At 41.2% G+C, this 24,521-nt stretch overlaps 1 protein-coding gene across 1 annotated transcript; it reads right to left on the bottom strand.

Moving 5' to 3' along the window:
• Positions 1 to 285: 285 nt before the first annotated feature.
• LOC134793459 (rapamycin-insensitive companion of mTOR) lies at positions 286 to 23,695 on the bottom strand. Its single transcript, XM_063765035.1, has 24 exons — positions 23,453 to 23,695; positions 22,804 to 23,077; positions 21,230 to 21,361; positions 20,844 to 21,067; positions 20,122 to 20,341; positions 19,426 to 19,579; positions 18,925 to 19,029; positions 12,534 to 12,659; positions 11,425 to 12,084; positions 11,037 to 11,225; positions 10,151 to 10,359; positions 9,125 to 9,509; positions 8,229 to 8,455; positions 7,096 to 7,276; positions 6,537 to 6,798; positions 5,846 to 6,344; positions 5,652 to 5,770; positions 5,316 to 5,406; positions 4,602 to 4,748; positions 4,284 to 4,457; positions 3,880 to 3,992; positions 3,370 to 3,663; positions 2,809 to 2,945; positions 286 to 2,525 (listed from the first exon to the last, which is right to left on the bottom strand). Exons 1-24 carry the CDS (start codon positions 23,487 to 23,489, stop codon positions 2,295 to 2,297), a joined length of 5,190 nt encoding a protein of 1,729 aa, XP_063621105.1. The 5' UTR covers positions 23,490 to 23,695; the 3' UTR covers positions 286 to 2,294.
• Positions 23,696 to 24,521: the final 826 nt, after the last annotated feature.

Below are 24,521 nucleotides of genomic sequence, written 5' to 3'. Positions count from 1 at the left end.
ATGACATGTGCCACACTGAGGTACATAGTGACAGTAAAAATAACTGTAATTTAGTAAACAAATAAGTAACGATTCGCTTTTTTCGCCCCTATATTTTTATGCGAAATATCTACAGCAAGCGTAAGGTTTAATATTGCAAATAGTGAATAGAATCAGGCGTTACTTTGCGGAAATCCATACTAATTAAAACCAAAATATTACTTTGCTAATCCGCGAAAAGAACCTCGCAGAAGAAGAAGGTTCTTTTCGCGGATTAGCAAAGTAATATTTTGGTTTTAATTTGTTTAATATTGCATTTAACGTGCGATGGCGTAGCGTCCAAATGGCAATTTTTTTCTTATTGACGCAGCTTTCAAAAGGTTAAGAGCTTGTTGAGACCAAATACAACCAGAGTTCTACCATGTTCACTTATAAATATGTTTTTCTGAATTTTCACACGAGTCATGGACCCTTAATTTATCGCATGTATTTATAAATATTAAAAATAATCAATAATTATTAATGTACAACACACAAATAAATAATATATAGATGGCTGTATATTACAAAGCAGATTATAGACTGCATCAAATTTAACTAAGAGCGCCTTCCTAAGGAATCAGCTTTGAAACAAGTTGTAAAACTACTGGCTAGATGATCTGGTGTTATTTAATCGAAAGCTCTGATTGAAACAAGTAATTAGATTCAGTTTATAACATAACATACAACCTTACTTAACTTATTCTTAATCACTGCGGATAACCAATTAATTTGTGACGATGTACAGAAAGGGCACGAAACACAAGCGCATTACTGACGATGCACATTTTAAAGTCACTATACATAGCACGAATTTTAGATCAAGCTAAGACTTAGTCATATACAGAATTTGAAAGATTCGTTTATGCTGTTATACCACAAATTCTTCTTTCTTTCTAATCTAGACAGTAAGCAAAGTCAGTAAATGCTCATACAAGTATCCCGCATTTCTGAACGTCGTTTTCAAGGCATATTTAATCGCAAACCGGTCTCCGCAGCTACAAATATCATAACATAAATAACATAATCTTTCTGTAAACATAGAAAAATAATACACGGCCGTAATACCACTAATATAGGAAGTCATACCGTCATCATGGTAATATCAATATGGCGCGGATTGTTAGTTCAAATGCAAATGTTTAATGAGGATCAGGCCGTGCTCACAGGGGACAGCACAAAATATGGCGATTAAATAAATAGACAACAACAACAACTCGCACAACACATATTTAAAATCCTGCCAGAGTCAGTTCGTCCAAGTGATAACATTTTCTGGCTGACCTGTTCATAAAACTTACTTTGTCAAAACTAGAGCAGAGCTCTTTATATTTCTAGAAGTAAAGTGGCAACAAAAGCGTTAGGGTTCAGTGAAAACACGATTTAACAAAAAGTTGTAAATTCAACTTCGTACTTTTTTAGGGTTCCGTATTAAGTCATCCGTCCCGAATGAACTCGGCCTAAATACTCTTTTCCCGCTTGACATTTAGCGAATTCCGTCTTTCATTTACAAAGTCGGTTCATATAATAAGACATGCATTAGGGTGGTATTCCATCTGTCCAATATCTCTGTCCAATGTGTATTGTGTCCCACAATTTTGCTTAATGAGAGAGTGAGACGCAATGACATTGGACAAAGAAATTGGGCAGGTGGAATACCACCCTTAGATACATTCGAGTCCAAAGGACACGGTTGTACCAATTGCTTCTGTGCATAACTAAAAAGTGGCATCAACTAACGATTACATATAAATTTCTTTCTGCTAGTTATCAGTTACCAGAAACAATGCTATATTTGTTCTTTTAGCAGTATGTAGTTCACAGTGGTTTCTTTGCTCTATACCAGTCTATACACATGATATTTGCAACAAGTTGGTTGCTGAAATGCCTCGAAAATTTATCGTGTCCTGCCCTCAAAAGATGCCCTGCGATCGTCGATATTATAAGGTGCAGAATCTCTACGTAAGCAAAATACACTTGCTGTCTGCAAATGATATCATCGGTTCATGCCACTTTCAGTTGAAACATCCAATCAATCTACATCATCCAAACGTACTATCCTTCCGCTTTGGAAATCATACTTAAATAGGCTCCTCCATGTCGTACATGAGGTAGATTACTCCAGTCTCCTCAGATTCCACCCATAGTTTACTTTATCCTCGCCACCATGTAAGAAAAATTATAAACAACCGTCCCAAACCAAACATGTTAATGTTAGGTCGATACCACAACTTTTTCTGTTTCGCCATCGTTCCGAGCCGCACCTGGCACCTGTGCTACTCGGTCGCCTCGGGCACCGTGGCGACCGGCTTGTGGCGGGCGAGCAGCGCCCTGGGTTCGTCGGCGAAGCACTCGAAGGTGGCGTCGAGGAAGAGCTCGTGCAGGAAGCGGCGCGCGCACATGAGGTAGGTGGCGCGCGCGAGCTGCCCGCACACATCCGAGTACACGCACGCGCTGCGGAACACGTCCGGGTGCTTCTGCTTCAGCGACAGCACCGCGGAACGCGTCTGGAATACAATATTACTCTTTATTGCATACACACAGTCAGTGCCAGCGCGAGCTACGCGCTACGAGCGTAGCCAATAACATGGGACAAAATTGTACGTAGCGAAAATCGCCTACGAACAGATAACCCGCCTAGCGGATCGCTGGCAGTGAATGTGTTAAAACGGAGGTCAAACAGCTGAGGTTAAAATCCAGATAGGTAACGGTGGACGATAAATAATAAAGGTACAAAAGTGAGTACTTACAGTCAAGGGCTACGAAAATAAGTTGAATGGTCGTTGTTACCTGCCGCAGGTAGATGGGGTTGGACATGCAGCGCACGTGGTGCAGCAGCTCGGCCTGCGGCGCGCTCGCGGCGGCGCGCGGGCCTTCCGCGGCCGTGCTCCCGGCACGCGCGGTATCGCCGGACCCACCCTCCAAACCTGATACATCACTATAGTTTAGGATAGGGAATTAGGCATACTAAAAATACTAAGGGCCCATTGCAACAACCACACTCGTTGTACTCCGCAGAGAACTATACAATAAATAAGTGGCGTAACTATACCGAGGCTCGTGGCAAATTTATCGAATTTTTCCAATCCTCTTGGTCTCTCAATAAAATTGGGGCCTCTTTTGGGCCAAGAATCCTTGGCAACCCATTTTGCCACCCTATAATTATGCCACTGACAATAAGATTTAGCAAGTGTAATTACATATACAGACGGTTTGATGTAAGTAAATTACCATTTAACATACCTGTTTATCTAAGGCAAAGATTTGTGCCGCAACGACTATACCCACATTACAATCCTAATTTAGTTTAAAACGCCGACTATCGAGTCTCTAGTATTATTTCCAACTTACCAAGGAAAAACGCCTCTCTCAGCTCATGCGAGGACGGCGGCCTCGTCCGCACGCACGCCAAGCACTCGCTGGCCGCGTGCCTCCACGTCCCATCGTTTGACGACTCCTTTGCTTCCCTCTCATTTGAAGTGGGCTCGTTGACGCTGCGTTCGACACTGCTTTGTCGTTCGATGGTCTTCTCGTTTTCCTTCTGGTTAGCTTCTTTGTTTTTGTCGGTTAGCGTTCTGCTGGTGACGGTGGCGCTGGATATTCGTGAGCTGACGTCGGTCGAGCTCGACACGTCCACTTCGAGACCTAATGACAAAATATAGTGGTATTACTGAAAGAATATAAACTAATTCCATCTACAATATTATTGACGCCGAGGCGACGTCACTGCGTTGATGCTTAAGGATAGAAAAAGTTAAATGAAGTCATCAATTTATTTTATTACTGCCTCATCGTATTCAAAAACACTAGGTACAGTAGAAGCATCAAGTAGTCGCAAAGAATAACATAAGCAGGACATACATTTACTTAACCGTGGCTTTTCAGTGCTAGCGATGCTCGCGTCGGTCAGTAATGTCGAGGACTTGTTCACTTTCAGAGGATCTTTCTCATCCACATCGACATCATGTAATTCACTGAAAACAATAAACAAGATTAATAAAATTGTGATGTTGTTCTTAACAAATGCACATATGATTTTTTTGGTATGTTGGCCCAATTTTAATGCATTTTTAGTAGTTTAGTTTAGGTCAGGTCTACCCTGCTAGCATGAGTTGCATTCTCGTGCGCAACGCAACTTATGCTAGCCGGTCTAATCTTAACGTGACGTAACAGCAATTTGATTTTTTGCGCGACATATTCCGAGTGTGTGCGGCTGGCTTCCAGTCGCAGGCAGGGGGCGTGCAGGCAGGCAGGGGGGGTTTCACCTCGGGAACAGCGCCTGCAGGTCCCGGGGCAGGCAGATGCCGACGTAGTGCGGCGGCGGGCCGGCGGCGGCGGCGGGTGCGGCCGCGGCCTGCGCGGCGGCGCCCCGCGGCGCGCGCGCCCCGCCCGACCCGCTCTCCGCCACGCACAGCGGCTTCCAGTCGTAGTCCAGCAAGCTACACACGATACACGTTGGGTTATTGAATACAAATATTAAAAATGGTAAAAGAGAGCAACTTTAAAGTTTATAAATCGATTATTTTTAATACCTATCTAGATTCTAAGCTCATTATAAAATCTAAACCTAAATGTAAATGTACCTCAACTTGGCCATCCTCTCTCTAGTTGACTTGGCGCGGTCCCTCAACGAAGAGAAAGGTTTGCTGCGCCGGTGCGTGTCGGACAAAAGCCAGCTCAGATCGTCCATATCACTGGAGCCCGACGCCGCACTCTCCGACAGGTGAGGTCTGGAAGTTAAATTATGCTTTAATATTATCAAAACAACTTACCAATGAACATACAAAGAAATTATAAACTTCAATGACAGTACTAACACTTGAGACAAATAGTACCAACACAATGCCAATAACAATGTGTTTTAAATGATTGCATTGTTATTGTTTTCATGTCCTACCGACTGCGCCAGTTGTTAAGAACATGCGTAAAAAAAACCATAACTATGCATCTCTTTTTTATACTTTAATAGTACATTGTGATACAAGTGTGCTAACTTGGTCATTACACACGAGGCGATATTGTGCGCGCGAGCTGTAAGCCAGCGCGCAATAAGAAAGCCGATGTGTGTAATGACCAATGCACATGTGTTTCATACGACGTTTTTCAACACACTTGCGAGGAGAAAAATAAACTTACATATTACCAAATTTTGTGATAGAAAATGCAATATATCTCGTTATAAGATTTTAGGGGATAAACTTAATATTGATGGTCAAAATTCACTTAGCGACATTTACAAACGTTTTTTTCTAACGAAGTTTGTTTTATTGCTATTATTTTTTGGCAAATATAATTACCGTCTGTGTTTATTGAGTGATATTAAGGTGGCATATCCACTCATGTCTAACTGAGAGGGCGGCGAGCTCGACACATCTGGTGCTGTGAAACCTGCGGACAAACCAGACATTGTATTAAATCTAAAAATAATCATACAATTTGCGTCCGGTTTTAGGATATTCTAACCTGTTACGAATTTATTGTTGTTCTTTTTATTTGATGGGAAGAAAATATACTGGCTGTTAAAAGTGGCAAACATTTAGAATTAAATTTAAGCTGGAAAAATCAGATGGGAAAAAATCGAAAAAAAGATCACGTTTTCCGAAGGTATGCGATGTGTATTAACGGACTCTTACTTGAACTCGAAGTCCGCCGCTGCGTCTCTGACAGCCTTGTTCGATGCGAGCCGCTACTGCCTTTCATTCCGTAAAGGCTCGACGAGCTTGGTATGGGACTTAGCGTCAGAACTCGATCACTGAAAGAAATATACCATTTGATACAACTGTTTGACTTACAAAAATTGTTGCATAGTAGTATTAGCAGAACTCACGGAATCGTATATTTCCCGAGCACAGAATCGCAGCTGCTAACGCCACTCGTGCTCGACTCGCTCGTATTCCTCACCCTGCCTTCATGAGCATGTTCCAAAGAGTTCATTCTGCCAATCAGTCTCTCCGCGGGGTTCCTATGCGGCCGGTCGAAATCCCTAAGTATGTCCACCGTTCTGGACTCAGTCATAAGCGTGCGGCTAATCGAAGCGCCTTGAGAGGGGAGGGTGTGCGACTTTCTTTTGTCCGGTTCTTTGATGTTAAGCTTGCTATCGACCATGTCTTGGGTCAGTTCGTTGATTTTGCTCGGTTTGGTTATTTCTGAGTGCAGGCTCTCGCTGAGGTCGGTGTGGTCCGAGTGCTCGCTGGCCTCCGCGTCGAAAACTTGGAATCTCCGTTCTGGGGACGCGATGAAGTTGATTGTCGGGTTGTGGATGGCGTAAAATTCGTCCTGGATTATGGGGAATTGGTCGTGCCTTGTATGTCGCACGCACAGCCAACCTGAGAACGGGGAATAAAAACTATAAATAAAGATATTAAAGTTGGAACCTCATAATGTTGAATAATGGCTAATCCCACTGTTAGCCATTAAAACATATAGGTACTCGGGACAAACCGGAGTTATTTTCTTTTTTTTTTGGCAAGTGCTGCACTTGCCAACATCCCAGCCCAGGGTGTATTAAAAATTCTTACCTAAGTCCGACAGCAAGTTAGCCCCTTCATAAGTGCTCCCGATCAGACCCAGCACGTAGAAAGCAGTGGCCCGCACAGAGTAGACGGGGCAATGTTTCACCAGCGCCACGATCCGAACCGGTATCGACTCTTCGCTGGGGTTAGTCAGTGAGAGGAGTTGTTGGAGCCCTAGCGGGTGGAGCGCGGCGTTGCCGACGGCCCAGAGAGACGCTTTCACGTCCATTATCTCTTGCTCGGTGACGCAGGTTTTCCGTTGCAACACCTGGGTAACCAAACAATAACATAAAGGTAAGTATAAAGAATAGTCGGTTAGTCAAAATTTTTGTGTCAAAACAATTTGGAATATCGGAATTAACTTTTAAATGGCTCGGGATGGATGCAGAAATTCGGGAAGAATCTAGGATCGACGATATTTATGAAGCGTGTAGTAAAAGGAATTTAGATACTTCAAGAATTAGACGCTCGAAAAATATAGCTGCATATTAATAATAAATTATTACGACCAATTGGCATGTGGGAAACGCAGGTTAAGTATATCGTGGACGGTACGCATACGTACCGCTAGCGCGGGCTGCAGCGCCTGCGGCAGCATGGCGCGTGCCAGGTGCTCGGCGCGGGCGAGCGCGAGCAGCGCGTGCGGCGGCGGCCGCGCCGTGCGCCGCGCGCGCGCCCGGGCGCCGCCGCCGCCCGGGCACAGCGCCAGCGCGTCGTGGATCGCAGCCTCCACCAGCCGCACGTATCTGTGGAGTTCATATTGTCAGGCGTGGCTCACTCCGCGATTTCGTCGCGTCGCTACAAGTACATGCGGCCACACCAGTTTTGGTGTCTATTCGGTAGTAGTCGCTAAAGGCTGGTAGTACAGGGCCCGATCGAAGGGAAAAGATCCAGAGGAAGATCTCCTACGCGATGGACCGACCTTTTAAAAATAATGACGAAGTCATCCGTAGTCGAGTGCACTCGCAACGCTATCAACCGTCAGAAATAGAGAGACATCGCAAGAGAAAGTTTTGAAGTGAAGTCCACCAACATAACCGGAAATGAAGACCAGCCATGTGCGTCATCCAAAACAGCCACGACCACTCTGACAAGAGTGCACAACTGAGAAGAAGGTAGAAGGTAGTAGTTGCCGTGCACCGCTATGGAACGGACGCCTGCTCGCGCTTGCGCTTGTATCTCTCGTAATAAACGCGTTTTGTTAGAGAGTGAACCTTCTATACCTACTGTTATTTATTCTGTGATATTGTATCCAATCTGCTCGATTGAGTTCGTGACTCATATTCGTAGTTACGAATTCGAAAACGGTCTTCGGTAACATAACTACTTTTACTAGACTTTATCTATTTATTTATTTATTTTATCTATTTACTACACCGATAAATTCGATAATGTTCAAAATTCAAGCGACTGGACTGTCGTTTAAACTATTTTATTTAGTCCCTCACAGACTCAGACAATACCGACACTCAAAACTTCATTATTAGACATTCAATTTAAAACTTCAAATACAACAACAACACTCCCTAACTATACATCGGTGGACCTTATTACAAAAGGCATAAGGTCCACCTATGTACCTATGGGCCACGGACAAGTCAAGGGCTGACGGCTCCATGGTCTTGTCGAACCGGCAGTTGTGGCCTAGCACGTCCTTTTGAAGCACTAGCTTCTCTAATAAAGCCTGTGAAAACATACCTGTAATTATAACTCTTGACCCAGTAATCCACATGTTTCTTGATGAACGCCTTCGCCTTGTGGTCCTGCTGCGAGCTGGCCGCGGCCGCTATCTCCAGCCCGAGCCAGATCAGGTACCCGCGGTCTCCGGCCACGGAGAAGTCGAGCGCTGACGGCTCCGTGCTCTTGTCGAACCGGCAGTTGTGGCCCAGCACGTCCTTTTGAAGCACTAGCTTCTCTAATAAGGCCTGTGAAAAATGTGTAGATTGTTATATCGAAGAATAGAAATGATAACTAGTAGCGAAGTGTAAAATATGTGAAGTGTTAAAAAATTGCCCCTACGTTTGACAGCTAAAACATATGATGCGCTTCATGTTTTGTGAATTGTCAAGCATCAACTTTTAACAACCAAAGTTATCGCATAATGTACAAAGCAGGACGGCACCATCTACATTAGCTGTCAAATTCGGAGAACGAATTTATCTTAAACGTTATACGCATACACAATCAATAAATCTTTACTATGTAATAATAAAAAAAAGTAATCAATTCAACAACATAGAACGAGTGAAGTGTAAAATTTGTACTACGGTTCCAAATCAATTTTTTAACAAGCAGATACGTCTGCAAGCGATATTCCAAATTTTATATTAAAGGAAAAAATGAAAAAAAAAATGGAAAAAAAAGTTACGCTTCCGGCAGGACTTGAACCCGCATCCTCCACAATCCGCCTGCTGGAAGCGTAACATTTTTCCATTTTTTCCTTTAACACATTCACTGCCCCCAACGCACATGTGCGTTCACCGTCATACAAGTTTGTTCCTAGGCCACGCCCCCTGGCAGTGAATGCGTTAATATAAAATACTACGGTTCTGTCAAGAAACTTTAAATAATATAATTTATAGATAGATACTCACAGGTACGCTATAGGCTTCCTCTAACGCCATCACCGCGCACTTGACCACCGTCTTCGACTCATCCTTCAGCTGCGCTATGAGCATCTGCAGCAACCAAGTATCCATGTCGACCCCACTAGACTCCTCTCTTTGAGACGACTTCAAATGCTCCTGGACCAAGTTCTTTTTCAACTTTGATCTTCTTCGAACCAATTCTTTAGATTTTTGCGAGGCCCGTAGTAAGACCGTAAGGAATTGTGTGGCGTACAGTCTTGAAGCTTGAATGCTGCAGGTCAAGGTTTTGGCCAGAATGTCCCGTGGGTAAGAGTCGAGGGTGTAGTCGAGGCTAGATATGACTAGTTTCACGTAGCAACTGTGGTGGGTTTTTGTTGAAAGTTCCAGAAGGCTGAAATAAAAATCTGCGTTAATATATTCACAAAAATAAGTCACTTTGACAGCAAAATATATTATAACTAGCGACCCACCCGGCTTCGCATGGGTAAATCTTAACAAATTATACACCTAAACCTTTCTCAAGAATCACTCTATTGATAGGTGAAAACCGCACGAAAATCCATTCAGTAGTTTTTGAGTTTATCGCGACATACAAACAGACAGAGGCGGCGGGGGACTTTGTTTTATAAGATGTAGTAATAGTTGTAACAAGGATAAATGCGTTACTTCTCAAGGAGTACACCTGGGTGCCTACCTAAGGTGACAATAACTTGCGCTACGACAACGAAACGCTTTGTCTCTCTATCATCACTCTTCCATATTAGTGCGACTGTGACAGTTGCGTTTCGTTCGCTATGGAGCGTCAACGATTAGCATGGCTACGCAACCTCACAAAATATCGGTATAAGAACGTGTGACGAATGCAGAATGATACGAAATAAGAAATAAACGAAAACCGAATGAGACGAGCGATGTTGATACCAAAATATCATAAAACCAGATCTGCTTAAATAAACTCATTGCCACCTGTCAAAGATAAAACACAGATATTTACTAAACCTCTCGCACGTGTCGCTTCCAATACTGACTCACTTGTCATACAAGTTGGTCTGCTTGAGCAGGTCGAGGCCAGTGTGCGAGTGGCACAGCTGTCCGATGAACAGGAAGTACATCTGGCACATGGTGTTGCTCATGTGCTGCGGGCTGAACAGGCACTCGTGGGCGCGCCGCCCGGTCTCGATGGCTTCCACTTGCCGGCTCACGTCACAGAAGAGTTCTTCTAGCAGTCTTTGAGAGTCGGCCTGGACATAATGGAAGTCAGTGTTTACTTTGATAAATTACAATACAACATTAACCTGAGGGCCACGGAGAAAAAGGCTCCGGGCGAATATTCTGGATGCTTATTTATTTTAAAATTTGAATCAGGGAACAAGGCCCATATTACATATACCTTATAGACTAACATACATATTCATAAACTTAACTCGACGAACAGATCTGGACAGCAGCACCGTATCCATGACTCCTTCCAGCAGCAGCTTATGCTGGCAGCGCCACCACTTGTTTTTTTATCGCGGCCAATGTGTATGGAAATAGTCGAGAAATAACATTTATGGTGTGCCAGAAATTTCTACGTTACATCGCTCACGGGGCAATGGTTTTACCTACGAATTTTTAACCTTTTGAACGCCAGACGGCGAACGAATATGACGTGCCCCGAACGCCAGGCGATCGCGATTATTTAAGCGAAATTGAACTTTACGGAGTGCCGCGTAAGTCCCTATTGCATTGGCGAAGCTGACGGCTGTAGCCGTCGTTGGCGTCCGTGGCAAGACTTTCCGATGACGGCCAAAGCCGTCTGTGGCGGTCATAAGGTTAAGGTCCTCATGCGTCATTGTGCAGCAGAGCCTAAAGCCCTGGTAGACATCACTCTTGGTCGAATTACCGTCAAATGCCTGAAAATTCTGATGGTACTCACGTCATTGTGCCGCAGCAAGTGTCTGATTAGCTGGCAGCCGGCACGGGTAGTAGAGTGCCCATTGGATGTGGTAGACAAATCCGTGTGGGAGTACTTGTTGGAGGAAGGCTTCAGGTAGTTGACGATGCGTGCCACCCACGCTTTGTGCCCGCTGTCGCACAGGTTTAGGAGCGGCGCGGTGTCGTTCTCCTGAAACGGACAAATTTTAGTGGCTTCTGTCGAACGTGTACACCTTAGGTAAGATAGATAGATAATCTGTTTATTGGTAAGTATTCGTCACGTCTTTATCGAAAAACAAAAGAAGTCTTTTCATCATCGGTGTTAAACACTGCCTACACTTTTAACGTGCTTGATTTACAATTTTCCTTTTACTCTAGTTTATAATTACCTTCAAAATAGCCCTGATAAACTCCCAATTCCACGTGTTGCCGTCCTTATTCTGCATCACCAACGTACACCGAATCAGATTGTCACTATCACGGTCGAACAGATTAAAGAACTTGGCCGATTTAGTCACTTTGCTGACCGCGGCACCCGTCCGGGAGCTCACACTTTTACTTTTCACTAACACACCGTAGTTCCGGTTGGCTACATCGGCGCGCGAGCCGACGCTGTGCCGCTGCTTGGGTTCTTCGTTATCTGATTCGTTGAGGAATTCTATGCTATTATCCTTGTACATGAAGCTTTTAGGCTTAGCCATGTTGGCGTTGTCTATTTCTTTTCTGCTTTTTGAGGTATCTTCGGGTTTGTGTCTGTAGGCGCCACTACAGTATTGTATGATATGGTCGAGGAACAGGGAATGGCTGGCCGGGCGCGCTTCGTGTATGGCGTGGAGGCGTCTGAGCGCCGCTACTGCCGCTAAAGCTTGCGGTCGACCGCTGGCCGCTTGTGACATGAGCAGAGGCAGCGCTGGCGTTATGCTGCAGACTTGGGGAGGTAGGAGGAGGTGTATTAAATGCAACAGTTGACCGAGGAGGACGGTCGCGCGGACGGATATGAATGTGTCGCTCGTCACTATCACTTCTGTCAGGCCGTCTAGTAAACCAGCCTGGGAAAATATAATGTAATGGTTAGAAGTTAGATAAAATAGTAATTAAAATCAAAATACAGCATGAAATCTGGCCATAAACAGATATGTATAAAAATAAAAAAAAATATATTATGCAAGTGGGCTTAAAGGGCTCTTTCACAATCCCATACAGAATTTACAGTACCATAATATATGAAATAAACTGTAGTGCTTGCGTCCTATTCAACTAGGAAGCTTTCATCTACAGTGTAGTAAAGCTCACGCATTATAAATATTTATGGCTTTACATTGTAGAGCGCTTAAATCTACAGATTTTCCATATTCGTTGTCATGTGCTTTGAATGTAAGATCCTCTTCCGGTCAGTAATGTTATTTCATAATGCCATTTTATTAGGTTAAAATTAGGCATGTAATTGTTAAATAACGCAATGGGTTTTCAATTATATAGGATAATTGAATTATTTTACCTCTAAAAAGCATTGGAGCAGCAGCGCGAGATGGATCTCAGTGATGTCGGAGCCGGTCGCGCTGAGGTGAGGTAGGATGGCTGTGCCCTCCGCGGCCACGAAACCTTCGTTGAGGCGCCAAGAATCCTGCACAACGTCACATTAACCGTTTGGCGTCAAGCTTTCAGTATAAATGTGATGGTCTACATACAGTTAAAAGTATCATATACTATGATTTAAAATCCGAAAGCGTCAGCAGTAGGGATTGCAAACCGGATTGATTTTCAATCCGGCCGGATCCGGCCGGACCGGATCCGGTTAGGTATAAGGATATTAAAGTAAATTAAATGGCATATTTTTCAAGTTTTATGCGTTATATGAGAAACAAAGGGTATTTTTACAAATGTATTCATAAAACAACAATTTGAAGTTAATAAGAAATAACTTTTTAACAATAAAATAAAACTAAGTATTAAAAAGTGTCACATAGTCAATCTCAATTTAAAAATAAAATTTGAAATCTAAGTCATTTATTAATTTTATTATATTTAATCATTCACATTCTACTCAAATTTATACGATTACAATAAAAATATAAATTAGATTAGATTCCAAAGCCTGTTAATGGGATTATTATGGGATGGGAAATGGAACTCCTTGAAAGGACAAGTTTTCGTAACTGTTCTTTGATGGAATTATTTGTAATGCTGACATTCTAGTAACAAGATATTTTACTTTTAACCAAAATTGTATGAAATGCGCTCCAATATTATCTTGCTTTCATTTTTTATCAGTGAAAATGGTTTTATAGCCTAAATCACAAATAAATAAATAATTCATGAATAAATATTAGGGGACAATTTTATACAGATCGACCTACTCGTAGCCCCAAACCAAGCAAAGCTTGTAATATGGGTACTAGCTAGCTCTAGGTAGTACTTCTAGGCGACGATATATATACGTGTAGTATATTGATAAATACATGCTTATATGTGACGTCCCACGGTCAAAGGTACCTTATGGCGGGTATGGAGTTATGCATACCCCAGTAATCTACAATAAATAAGCTATCGATAACACAAAAGATCAACCTTCTAGGTTGCGTTGTTACAGAGATATGATTTTTTGAAAATAATGTTGTGAAATGAGCAACTTTACGATAGAGAAGTTTTAAGTTTAGCCGCCTAAAAAACTATGTTCCTGAAGTAAGTTACATAGTTGACTACAAATAATAATGCCTTATATATCTGAGATTAAAAAAATATTGCGACTTGTTCTGTAATGCAAATAGAAACTTTTGATATCGACTGATTTATGTGTATACTAACCAATCTCTTGAAAATAAAGTTTTATTTCATTTTCACGATTGATTGCAATGAGCTCTCAAGATTTAAATTTTATCTATTAGAAAACGACACTGACAGACAGTTTAAGCAAAAAACAATACCGATTTAGAGGTGAAAATGTATTTTCTGACTTTTTCATATAAAATCACAAAATTGAATATTTTTACTTTTAATGTGACACACAATCAATTTTTCTGAGCACATATGAAAGAAATTCTGTCATTCAAATGAAATAAATCCTAAAACCCCAACTAAATACTATATTTAACCCCTTATGCCACTTTAAACTTACATAACAATAACAGTATTTGCTCCATACATTTACGAAAAGGTACCTTATGGAAATAAATCTAATAATACATCACTACAAAATATCAATCATATTATAGTTTATCTTTTATGAATAGAAAATATTAATTTACATTAAACTGCCCCCAATTTAATTAGTTCTTCGTCATAATAATCTTAAAAAAGACCAATAATTTGTATGTAATGAAAAGGTACCTTGTGGTCAAGTTACATGATGAGGCATGATGATGATGGAACAGTTAGGATAAACTAATAATATTTTGGGGTTAAGATGGTATAAATCGTCTATTTCTTATCAATAATATATTTCGGTTGCTATTGAAGATAAGCGGCATTGAGGTTCAATGACCTCAGATATTCCATAAGGTAATGCGTCGGGTATTGGCATTTTTCAGCAAACCAAATGGCTGATTTACTGCATGCGACCAAACCAAATGAAGATTATTCTAGTTAAGAAAGACTTGACGAGAGTAACTTTGGTATAATAGCAGTCTACTTGGATTTGTGATGTCGGTCTATGTACGGTTATAATGTTTGCGAGGCGCCCCAACCAGAACTGAAATTATCAAATTAGTTTTGCAGAATGCTAATACAGTTCTCTACCAAACTTCTTTTCCCGTATTGACTAGTTTTTTTGGGAATTTTCAATCTTTTTTCCATAAGGTACCTTTTCTACTAAACTCTGAGACGACATTACTAGGCTTATAACTAACTTATAACAAAAATAAAAACAGGTAAACAAACGTTAGGCATTAAGGTTTCAGATCACACAATAAAAAAAAAATGAGCATTTTTTCACCTCTTTACAAAACATTTAATATCTCCGAAACTAGAAACCCTCATAAGGTACCTTTTCCCGTGGAACGTCACATATACGTAGAAAACACCCATAACTCAGGAACAAATATCTGTGTTCATCACACAAATAAATGCCCTTACCGGTATTCAAACCCAGGACCATCGGCTTCATAGGCAGGGTCACTGAATGGTCACTACTCACTAGGCCAGACCGGTCGTTACAAATAGAATAGAATAGAATAGAAAAATATTTATTCAGGCAACACATCATTCCATTACAAAAAAAAAACATAAAATGTGAAACAAGAAGTATACAGAACACAAAGAGACATATTACAGATAAAGATGTGAGGCTGAAATGGTCTCCACTCAGTAATGCAGTTGGCACGACTAAGCATTGCCAACGGCGCTGATTTTCTGCGGAGCCAGCGAGGTGTGCGGTGCGGGACAGCATACTGCGCGACTTGTGTGTCAGTAGTAGGAGTAGTTTGTTGTCAGATTAAATAATGTGTTTAAAATATTAAATACCAATACTTATATAAGTATTACAAAAATATTATACATATGATTTTATTATACGGCGGTTAACTAGGAATCGACTTTGAGGTTAAGGAACTAGAGCTGATACCAATATGTTAGAAAATGATGCCCTTAGGCAGCAATACCTTGTTGAGCCAATAGATGTTTTTTCAGTTTAGACTTGAACCCACTAACAGTAATGCTCTTCCAAATAGGTGGCGGAAGGTTATTCCAGCACTTCGTGGCAGCATAACGAAAACTGCCACGAAATGCTGCGGTACCGTGCCTTGGGCTAATCAGTCGGGGATTACGCCTGATACGACGCTGATAGAAGACCAGCTTATCATGCAAATATGTGGGTTTTTTACTATTGCAGATACCAAATAAAAGCGTGGCAAAATGTAGGGTACGTCGACCATTCATATTTAAGAGTTTGTTCATGTTTAAATACGGAGTAATATGTGATCGTGGGGGTATTGGGAAACAAAAGCGTGTGCAGGCGTTTTGTAACCGTTGTACGACTTTCTTGGTACGAGAGAGTAGGCAATCACCATATACCGTATCCGCGTAATTAAGTTTGGACAGGATGAGTGTGTCGCACAATTTTACACGCATATCTACACTAAGATAATTACGAACTCTGTAAAGGACTGTTAGCCTATAGAAACAGTTCCTTACAGTTTCTAAGATGTGGTTTTCAAAGTGTAGAGAGCTGTCCATAAGCAGGCCTAGGTTGCGGGCTTCCGATACCATCTCCACATATTTGCCTGAAATATTAACTTGCGGATTTGCAGCTGTAATTCGGTTAACTTGTTTTTTTGAGCCTAAAACTAGGAACTTGGATTTTGTCGGATTGAGAACTAGACTATTCATTTCTGACCAGCGGTCAATGCGGTGCAGATCTTCATTTAGTCTATCGACAGCTCGCTGCGTATCTTCTGGTTTGAATGATATGAAAAGCTGTATGTCATCAGCATAGATATGGAATTTACAATGTTTTATATTATGTACGATATCCGCACTGTAGAGACTATACAACACTGGGCCAAGAATAGAGCCCTGCGGCACCCCTCTGGATAATGGAAGTAATCCTGATGCTACAGTTAAGCCGTCTGCGCCTTGCAAAAATGCCTTCCATGGCATCTCCATCCTTTAATTTTTACTTCTAATTATTTAAGTAGTCGTCGTATCGTGCCGATTCGTGCCACCAACATGAAAGAAGAGGAAATCCTCTTCTGTTCTCCTCCTCCTCGCGTCGGTTTCCTCAATGCTGAGGGTCGTGACCATCTCGTCGACATAGTTTTGTGTGGACCACTCGGCGCCACACACTTCTATCTGCTGCCTCGTGAAGAGCGTCGTGTACGGTGGTGTCGAGGGTGGTGCGAACCTGGTCAGTCCAACGTATCGGGCTTCTGCCCCTAGGTCTGTTTCCTTCCACTTTGCCAGTGACCACTAATTTTTCGAGATTATCGCTGCTTTTCCTGGCTATGTGTCCGAAGTACTCCAGAATCCTTCGTAGGCAGGTGGTAGAAAGCCTCGTCTGGATCTTGAGATGTTCTCAATCATCGTCATATTAAATATCTTCTTATTTTACTAAATTTGGATTTTTTTATTCGTTCTTTATTCTGTTTAACTTCTTTCTTCTATCCGTCGCCTTTATCTCACCTAAAACGCGCAGTGGTTGATGCGTGCGGTCTTTTTTCTATTTTCCCGGATCCGGTGATATCAACCGGATCCGGTAGCTCCTAAAAAGTGCCGGATCCGGCCGGATTACCGGATCCGCCGGACCGGATTGTAATCCCTAGTCAGCAGCATTCTATGATAACAAGGTCAAACGGTCCAATTTGAAGTGTATGGCGGAGAATACTGTTTCACCATTTACATTAAATTGAGTTTTCTACTTATTCCCATTCATATTCTTCATTCTCATTTTCTATTAGGTTCTATTTAGAGTGTGTCGAAACGTGCTTAAAGCAGTTTGCAATCAGGATGATAATTATCACTTCAACGATAATTGACGTATTCGATTATACAGGGTGTCCCATAAGTGACACTGGAGGTAGACTAGGTCAAGAGGACCTAAACTAACTTAACATGACCCCAGTAAAAGTGGCACGGTTTTCGAGTTATTGCCAAATTAATGTTTTTCATGAATTTTGACCTTTTTTAACATTGTTAGTGCCAGTGTGCACTCGGAAAGGTCTCGGAGTTAGTTTTTTTTATGTGTATGGCATCATGAATAGTAAATTAAGATAACAGAACAGGTATTTTATCGATAAACAATGTAAAATGCAAAAAAGTACCTACTGGTCAAATCTTGAATTAAATTCACAGCGAAACATTAATTTCGACTTTGACCGCCTGTTGTGAAAAAAATTACCAGTAAAGGAATGAGCAAATAACGTCAAGCTATTGAGCATGTTATGCAGATTCAAATATGGTATGAAACATGTACCTTCCTTTTTTCATTGGGGATGCTTAAAATGCTTCAAAGATAAAGTTTACTCCAAGCCAATAAGGTCCCAAGAGGAACTACAGCGGCGTATGTTCGAGGCAGCACGAAACATATCCGAAATTAATTTGAAGTTAAGGAGATTAACTTGAAGTTTTACAAGACGGTGCCAAGCGTGCATACGAGCCGGGGAAAAATAATTCGAGCTCCTATTGTAAAATAAAATTATTTTAATAAATTGATTAAACTTCAACCTGCAGTATTTTATTTTCTTTGAACCTTTATCAACTCAATGATATCCTTAAAAAAGAAGATAACCATTTTCTATCTCTTTCTTTTAGGCATTCGGCAAATACTGAATAGGCGTTTTTTTATTTCTGTATCCAGAGTTACATAAATCTTAACATAAAATTAAATCGTTTTTTTTTACTAAGTAGCAACGGATTGCAGATTTCCTAGTTTTAACTTATTTTTTATGAGGCTTTCGAAAGATGATAATAATTCCTATTTTATTGCAGGAAGGTACATGTGTCATACCATTTTTGAATCTGCATAACATGCTCAATAGCTTGAGGTTTCATACTTTACTAGTTTTTTTTTTTCACGACAGGTGGTCAAAGTCGAAATTAATGTTTCGCTGTGAATTTCATTCAAGATTAAACCAGTACTTTTTTGCATTTGACATGGTTTATCGATAAAATACCTATTCTGTTATCTTAATTCACTATTCATGATGCCGTACACATAACAAAAACTAACTTCGAGACCTTTCCGAGTGCACACTGGCACTAACAATGTTAAAAACGGTCAAAATTCATGAAAAACCTTAATTTGGCAATAACTCGAAAACCGTGCCACTTTTACTGGGGTCATGTTAAGTTGGTTTGGGACCTCTTGGCCTGGTCTACCTCCAGTGTCACTGTGACGTGTCACTTATGGGACACCCGGTATTTTAAATATAAAAGTGGTGAATCAATACAATACTCACTTGGAAGTCAGAGGGATCTACAGCATCTAGTGCCACAGAAATCTCGTCCGTCCACTCTGGCTGAGGCAAACCCACGAGCTCATACAACAGATCTAATATAGCTTTCTGTAAAACAAACAAAAAACAAAAAATATATTATCTCACTTTTTCTGTGTAAATGTTGCCACGAGAATTTAGAATCAAAATAATAATAGAGTGCAATTATAAACGCTGCTTGCTTTATTGTGTTTCATCTTTTTGTGCGGATAACACAACCTAAGGCGTCGGCGTGCGGCGCTGGAACTTATGTATGTAAATGTAACTATTGTACATAAGGTTCATATTTCTTTGACTTTAGTTCTTCTTCAGATCTTCAGTGTTCAGTAAGTTGCGCTTTGACTCCAGCCGCTTGATGTGAATCATACATGTAACATTTTATCATCCATAGATACATCTTCTATTCTTTTCGCCACTCGAGACTCGTTTAAAGCCTTATCTTATCAAGATATAAAAGCTTCATACCCTGACTTCCAATCTAGGCAGGTACAGCGCGGAGACCATGGCCCGCAGGCCGCCGGTGTTGCGCGGGTGGCAGAAGTGCAGCAGGCCGGGCCAGCTACGCAGCACGCAGAGCAACGCTAGCCGGCTGCAGGTGAACCGCATCTCGCGCTCGTCCCTGTCAAATGGAGTTTTATTACTATTTGCTATGTGTGATAATGATATATTGTTACATATTTATTTAGGCTTTAGTCTTCAGTTGAAGTCGCTTTGTATGGCTTCACATTTAAGGCCTGTGCACACCGGCTGCGTGTGCGTGACGTGCACGTGCGCGTGCGGCGTTATACAGATCCTTATGAGAGACGGCACACCGCTTGCGTGACGTGTGCGTGTGCGGCTCCAACATTTTAACGCACGCGCACGTGCACGTCACGCACACGCAAGCCGGTGGGCAGAGGCTTTAATGGGAAGATAACCACAATTTCACATAACTTGACACTGGACGCGTTACCAATAAATTAAGGATCGGAGTTTTATAATCAATAAAGTTCTAATAATATTAAAGCGCGAACCGCATCTCGCAGCTTTTATAGCACAATAAAGCAAAGGCCCGAATTAAAGGGTGCTAATAATTTAAAAAAAAACACTTGTCTAAGCCTAAACATAAAATGTTAAAATAGTATTCACGGCCAATTTGTTTTTTTCTAAACTACACCTTACTTGTTAGCGTCCCCCTGGGGCCTGTTGTGGAAGTCGCAGTACGGGAAGCTGAGGCAGGCGAGGTCCACCCTGGCGGTGTTCCTCGCGGCGGGCTCGTTGAGCGTGTGCAGAAGGACGCCGCACAGCGCCTCGGCCATGTGCGGCGTGGCGCACTCGGCCAGCTGCCGGGACACTGCTGTTACACCGCCGCAGGCGATGAATAGGTCGGGGTTTAGCACGCCTGTGGGCAAGGAAGTCGAGGCATTAACGCCTTGGCAACGAAACGCGCGCTCGATGCTGACGCCGACCGTCATAAATTGGTTAAAACAAAAAGTACCTAATGTATGCTTTAGATTAGATTACCAGGACACTAGCTGTATTGACTTAATTATATGTTCTTTTCCTTCTATCTTTACTTGGGTTATCGCCGATTAATTATGTTCTCAAGTACCTAATAACACGATCAACCCGTAAGCAATACTACCATGCTCTTTTTAAACATACTACATATTGCGCCCGGTAAATAATAGTATCTTGTTTCAGCAGAGACATAAGTTAAAGCAAAACTCAGGTAAGATTGCAATGCTTAACAGGTTAACCCATTGTGTATCTGTATAAATAGTTAACGAATAATATACTGAATAATACACTGTATAGTTAACGAATTAAGACAGACTTGCTAAACAAGAAAGAGGCGCTTCAGTGGCATAACTTGTGTTAAAAAAAGAACAAAAACTGCTTACAGATCTCAGCGAGCGTCGCAATAGCGGGCCTCGCGAGCCGGTCGGGCGAGCCGTCGCCGGCGCCCGCCCTGGCGACCGCGGCCAGGCACCGCAGCAGCCCCTCGTCCACGCGCGCGGCGCGGAGCCTCCGCGGGCCCACGCACCCGACCATGGCCACCACGCGTCGGACCACACGGAGTGCTTGGGCCCGCTCCTCTTCGTTACGGAGCATGAGGTCCATTGACCTGCGGGCATATTAAATAGGCTATTTTCCTACTAGTCAAATCAGCTTCTTTTTTTAGGACTGTCAAAACGATTTGCTAATATGGAATTTATATGAAAACGAGTATAGTGACGTCACGGTCAACCAACCTACTTATCATACTTAGTTTGTTTTGTCTTCTTACCTTGTGACCAGATATGGCAACCTCAGGTTATTGAATGTCGCTACATCACTTTCTGTTCTGATCAAATATCTGAGCACTCTTAAAGCTGCAGCTCTCAACACCATAGACTCATCCACTAGGCTAATTCTTATGCTGTAATAAAAACAAAAATGTAAGATGCTTCGTCCATTAGGTATATCAACTTAGGGTATTTCGTTCATTCATTAGGTACCAATATCAACTTTAGGTATTCGCGTCCATTAGGTAAATCAACTGTAGGTATATTGTCCATTAGGTAAATCAGCTTTAGGTATATTGTCCATTAGGTTTTGAGGTTTTAGGTATTTCGTGTATTAGGTATACAGGGTCATTTTTGGACCATTAGCCATATTGTGCGAGGTGATTAGGTAGGTCATACTGAACAACTTCTTCTATGGGACCAACCACGAAATCCCATAAAAAAATTGGTCTTCCCATAGAAAACGTCGACATCCACTCGACCAAAATCTATGAAACGGCCAAAAACATTTTTGTGATTTCAGAGTTGATCCCATAGAAAAAGTTGTTCCGTATGGCCTACCAAATCAACTCGCACAATATGGCTAATATATATGTATGTAAGTGTTTTTTCACCACACCAGCTCGGAAAGGCTTACTTTGCACTTCATAAACTGATAGCAAAGTTGCATTTTATTCACATGTGAGGCAAAGTAATCAAATGCAAATTTTGAGTTGTTTTCTTATGTTTGCTGGTAGAATTGACTTTTAAATGATGATTTTGGATGATAAATATTTAATATGGATTTTATTTGGTTTGATTTGGTTTGATTTTGTTTGATATTTTACATTTAATATTTGCTTCGGGTTGGTGTGAAAAATTTTGTGTTTCACTCGGGAGCAAATTTTGTTTAACCCCCATGCTTTGAAACCCTCGCAACGCTAAGGTTTCATTTTTCTAATTCGCTTGCTTGGGTATCAATTAGCACGAGCGGTTAAACAACAACTTTGCCCCCTTGTAAAACAAATAACTATTACATTGTATATATTGATGTCTGAGTGTACAACACATTACACAAGGCTTCTTGAGCTTACTGTGGGACTTTGTCAATCTGTGTAAGAATGTCCTATAATATTTATTTATTTAAAAATACTAAACCTTGCTATCTCAATTACAATGGACTGTTTAATTTCTGACCTTTTTTCTTCTTCTTCCTCACGTTATCCAGGCATTTTACCACGGCTCATGGGAGCCTGGGGTCCGCTTGACAACTAATCCCAAGAATTGACATAGGCACTACTTTTTACGAAAGCGACTGTCATCTGACCTTCCAACCCAGAGGGGAAACTAGGCCTTATTGGGATTAATCCGGTTTCGTCACAATGTTTTCCTTCACCAAAAAGCTACTGGCCAACATTTGATATTTAAAATGATAATTCGTACATAACTTCCGAAAAACTCATTGGTACAAGCCAGGGTTTGAACCCGCAACCTTCAGATTGAAAGTTCCACGCTCTAAGTGCTAGGCCACCAGCGCTTTCTTTCTGACCTTTTATATTACAACTAATTAGCCTGTGACTAATGTTATAACACATACCATGTCATCAATTCATCAGAAGTGAATCCCAAGTTGGTGATGTCCTCCTTGCCCAGGAGCGTCACCAATGCATTCAAGTAGGACAGTTTGCGGGTGTCTGAGCTGCTTCTCTGAGCTCCACGGAACACTGTGACCTTCGGCACAGTTTTGCTTGTGGGCGAAACCTCATGATGCAATGGTTTCATTAAGTACAGCCCTTCAATTATTGATATCACATTCTCCTCCGGTGTTTTGTTTTTAATGTCCAATTTAAACACATCACTGGTGGTTTTGCCTGAAAGGAAAGCAATATAACTTAATATCTAATTGATGATCTGCCTTAGAAGGAATTCTACATCATCATACACTCCTACAAAAATTGTAAACAATTTATTGTTTACGTTTTACAGTTTCAGATTAGTAACATTTCTTGTTTATGTATACTAATCATAGTTGTTAAATAGTTATTTAATATTACCGGTTTATTTCAAACCATGTATCTTGAATGTTATTTAATAACAAACTACCATATACTTTCGAGTTCCTAACCTCATTTTTGTCACTTTCACTCAGATTACTTTCCCCTCTAACATTTAACTTTTAAACAAAACATGAATAGTTTATGCTCAATGTATTGCTAAAATAGTAATAATATAAGCAAAAAATATACCTTTCCTCCGATTAAACCAATTTTCAGAAGTAGCCATTATAAAATCATTTCATGGCACAGTTGATGGACGAAAAAAGCTCATGGTAAACACAGTCACAGTAATACTTTATGTAGTAGTAAACACACGTATCAACTAACAACAAAGTGTTTATGATAAAAAATATATCGAATTAAATATTATTGACAATTTACTAAACATTATTTATGAAAGCTTGCTTGACTTCATTTTGAGGTTATATTTGGCATAAGTGTTGCAATGCTAGAAAAATGAGCTACATTACTGGACTATTTCGCAGAAATCCGTTCTGTACATTTTTCTGTTATGAACAAGTTATGAAGAACAAAACTCAGACCAAATATTTCCATATATTATATATAGGTATTATAGTATGTCAAGCAAATCTTGTCAGTAGAAAAGGTGCGAAATTTAAATTTTCTATGGGACGAAAACCCTTCGCGCCTACATTTTTTAAATTTGCCGCTTTATTCTACTGACAAGATTTGCTTGACCAACTATATATTAAATTTTAAAGGCCCCAGTACACAATGGGCCATCGCCGGCCACTCCTAGGGATGCATTTATGCGTTAGAGGGAGCAAGTGATATTGCTATCTCATTCTACTGCATGGCTGCGTCCCTTGGAGTGGCCGGCGATGGCCCATTGTGTACTGGGGCCTTTATATGGCCCAATACCACGGGTGAATCTTTTTTTGTATGGCAATAATTTTAGAGAGAGACAGAGGGTCTGTCTCGTTCTCTGTGGGGTTTTGTTTGTAAATGCCGTAAACTATCGCACCACATCGCGACCTTGGTGCGGTAAAAATGTTTCTTTCTCGCTCTAACTCATAGCTGCGTCATACCTTACACACTATCGATACGTGCGTCGCACCGCACCAAAGACACGGTGCGGTACGGTAGTCTGTTACGGCTTTCAAAGTCAGTGTTGACTTTTGATTGCTTTTTGACATTTGAGAATCTGTTGTTTGTTTAATTGAAGTTACTTTTTCAGTATTTAAATTAAAATACAAAACAGTTAGAGACCGTTAAATGGACATAGAATTATAATTCT

This window comes from Cydia splendana, chromosome 9 (genome assembly GCF_910591565.1).
Source record: "Cydia splendana chromosome 9, ilCydSple1.2, whole genome shotgun sequence".
NCBI classification, from domain to species: domain Eukaryota; kingdom Metazoa; phylum Arthropoda; class Insecta; order Lepidoptera; family Tortricidae; genus Cydia; species Cydia splendana.
This window is presented reverse-complemented; position numbering and strand designations above follow the sequence as displayed.

Bases quoted from the DNA above. Each gene is read 5' to 3' on its own strand.
- LOC134793459 (XM_063765035.1), bottom strand. From the start codon at position 23,489: ATGGCTACTTCTGAAAATTGGTTTAATCGGAGGAAAG. The intron at 4,749-5,315 runs GTAATTATATTT...TTTAACTTCCAG, and splicing joins TCACTCAATAAACACAGACG to ACCTCACCTGTCGGAGAGTG. The intron at 3,664-3,879 runs GTATGTCCTGCT...TTTTGTCATTAG, and splicing joins AAAGCCACGGTTAAGTAAAT to GTCTCGAAGTGGACGTGTCG.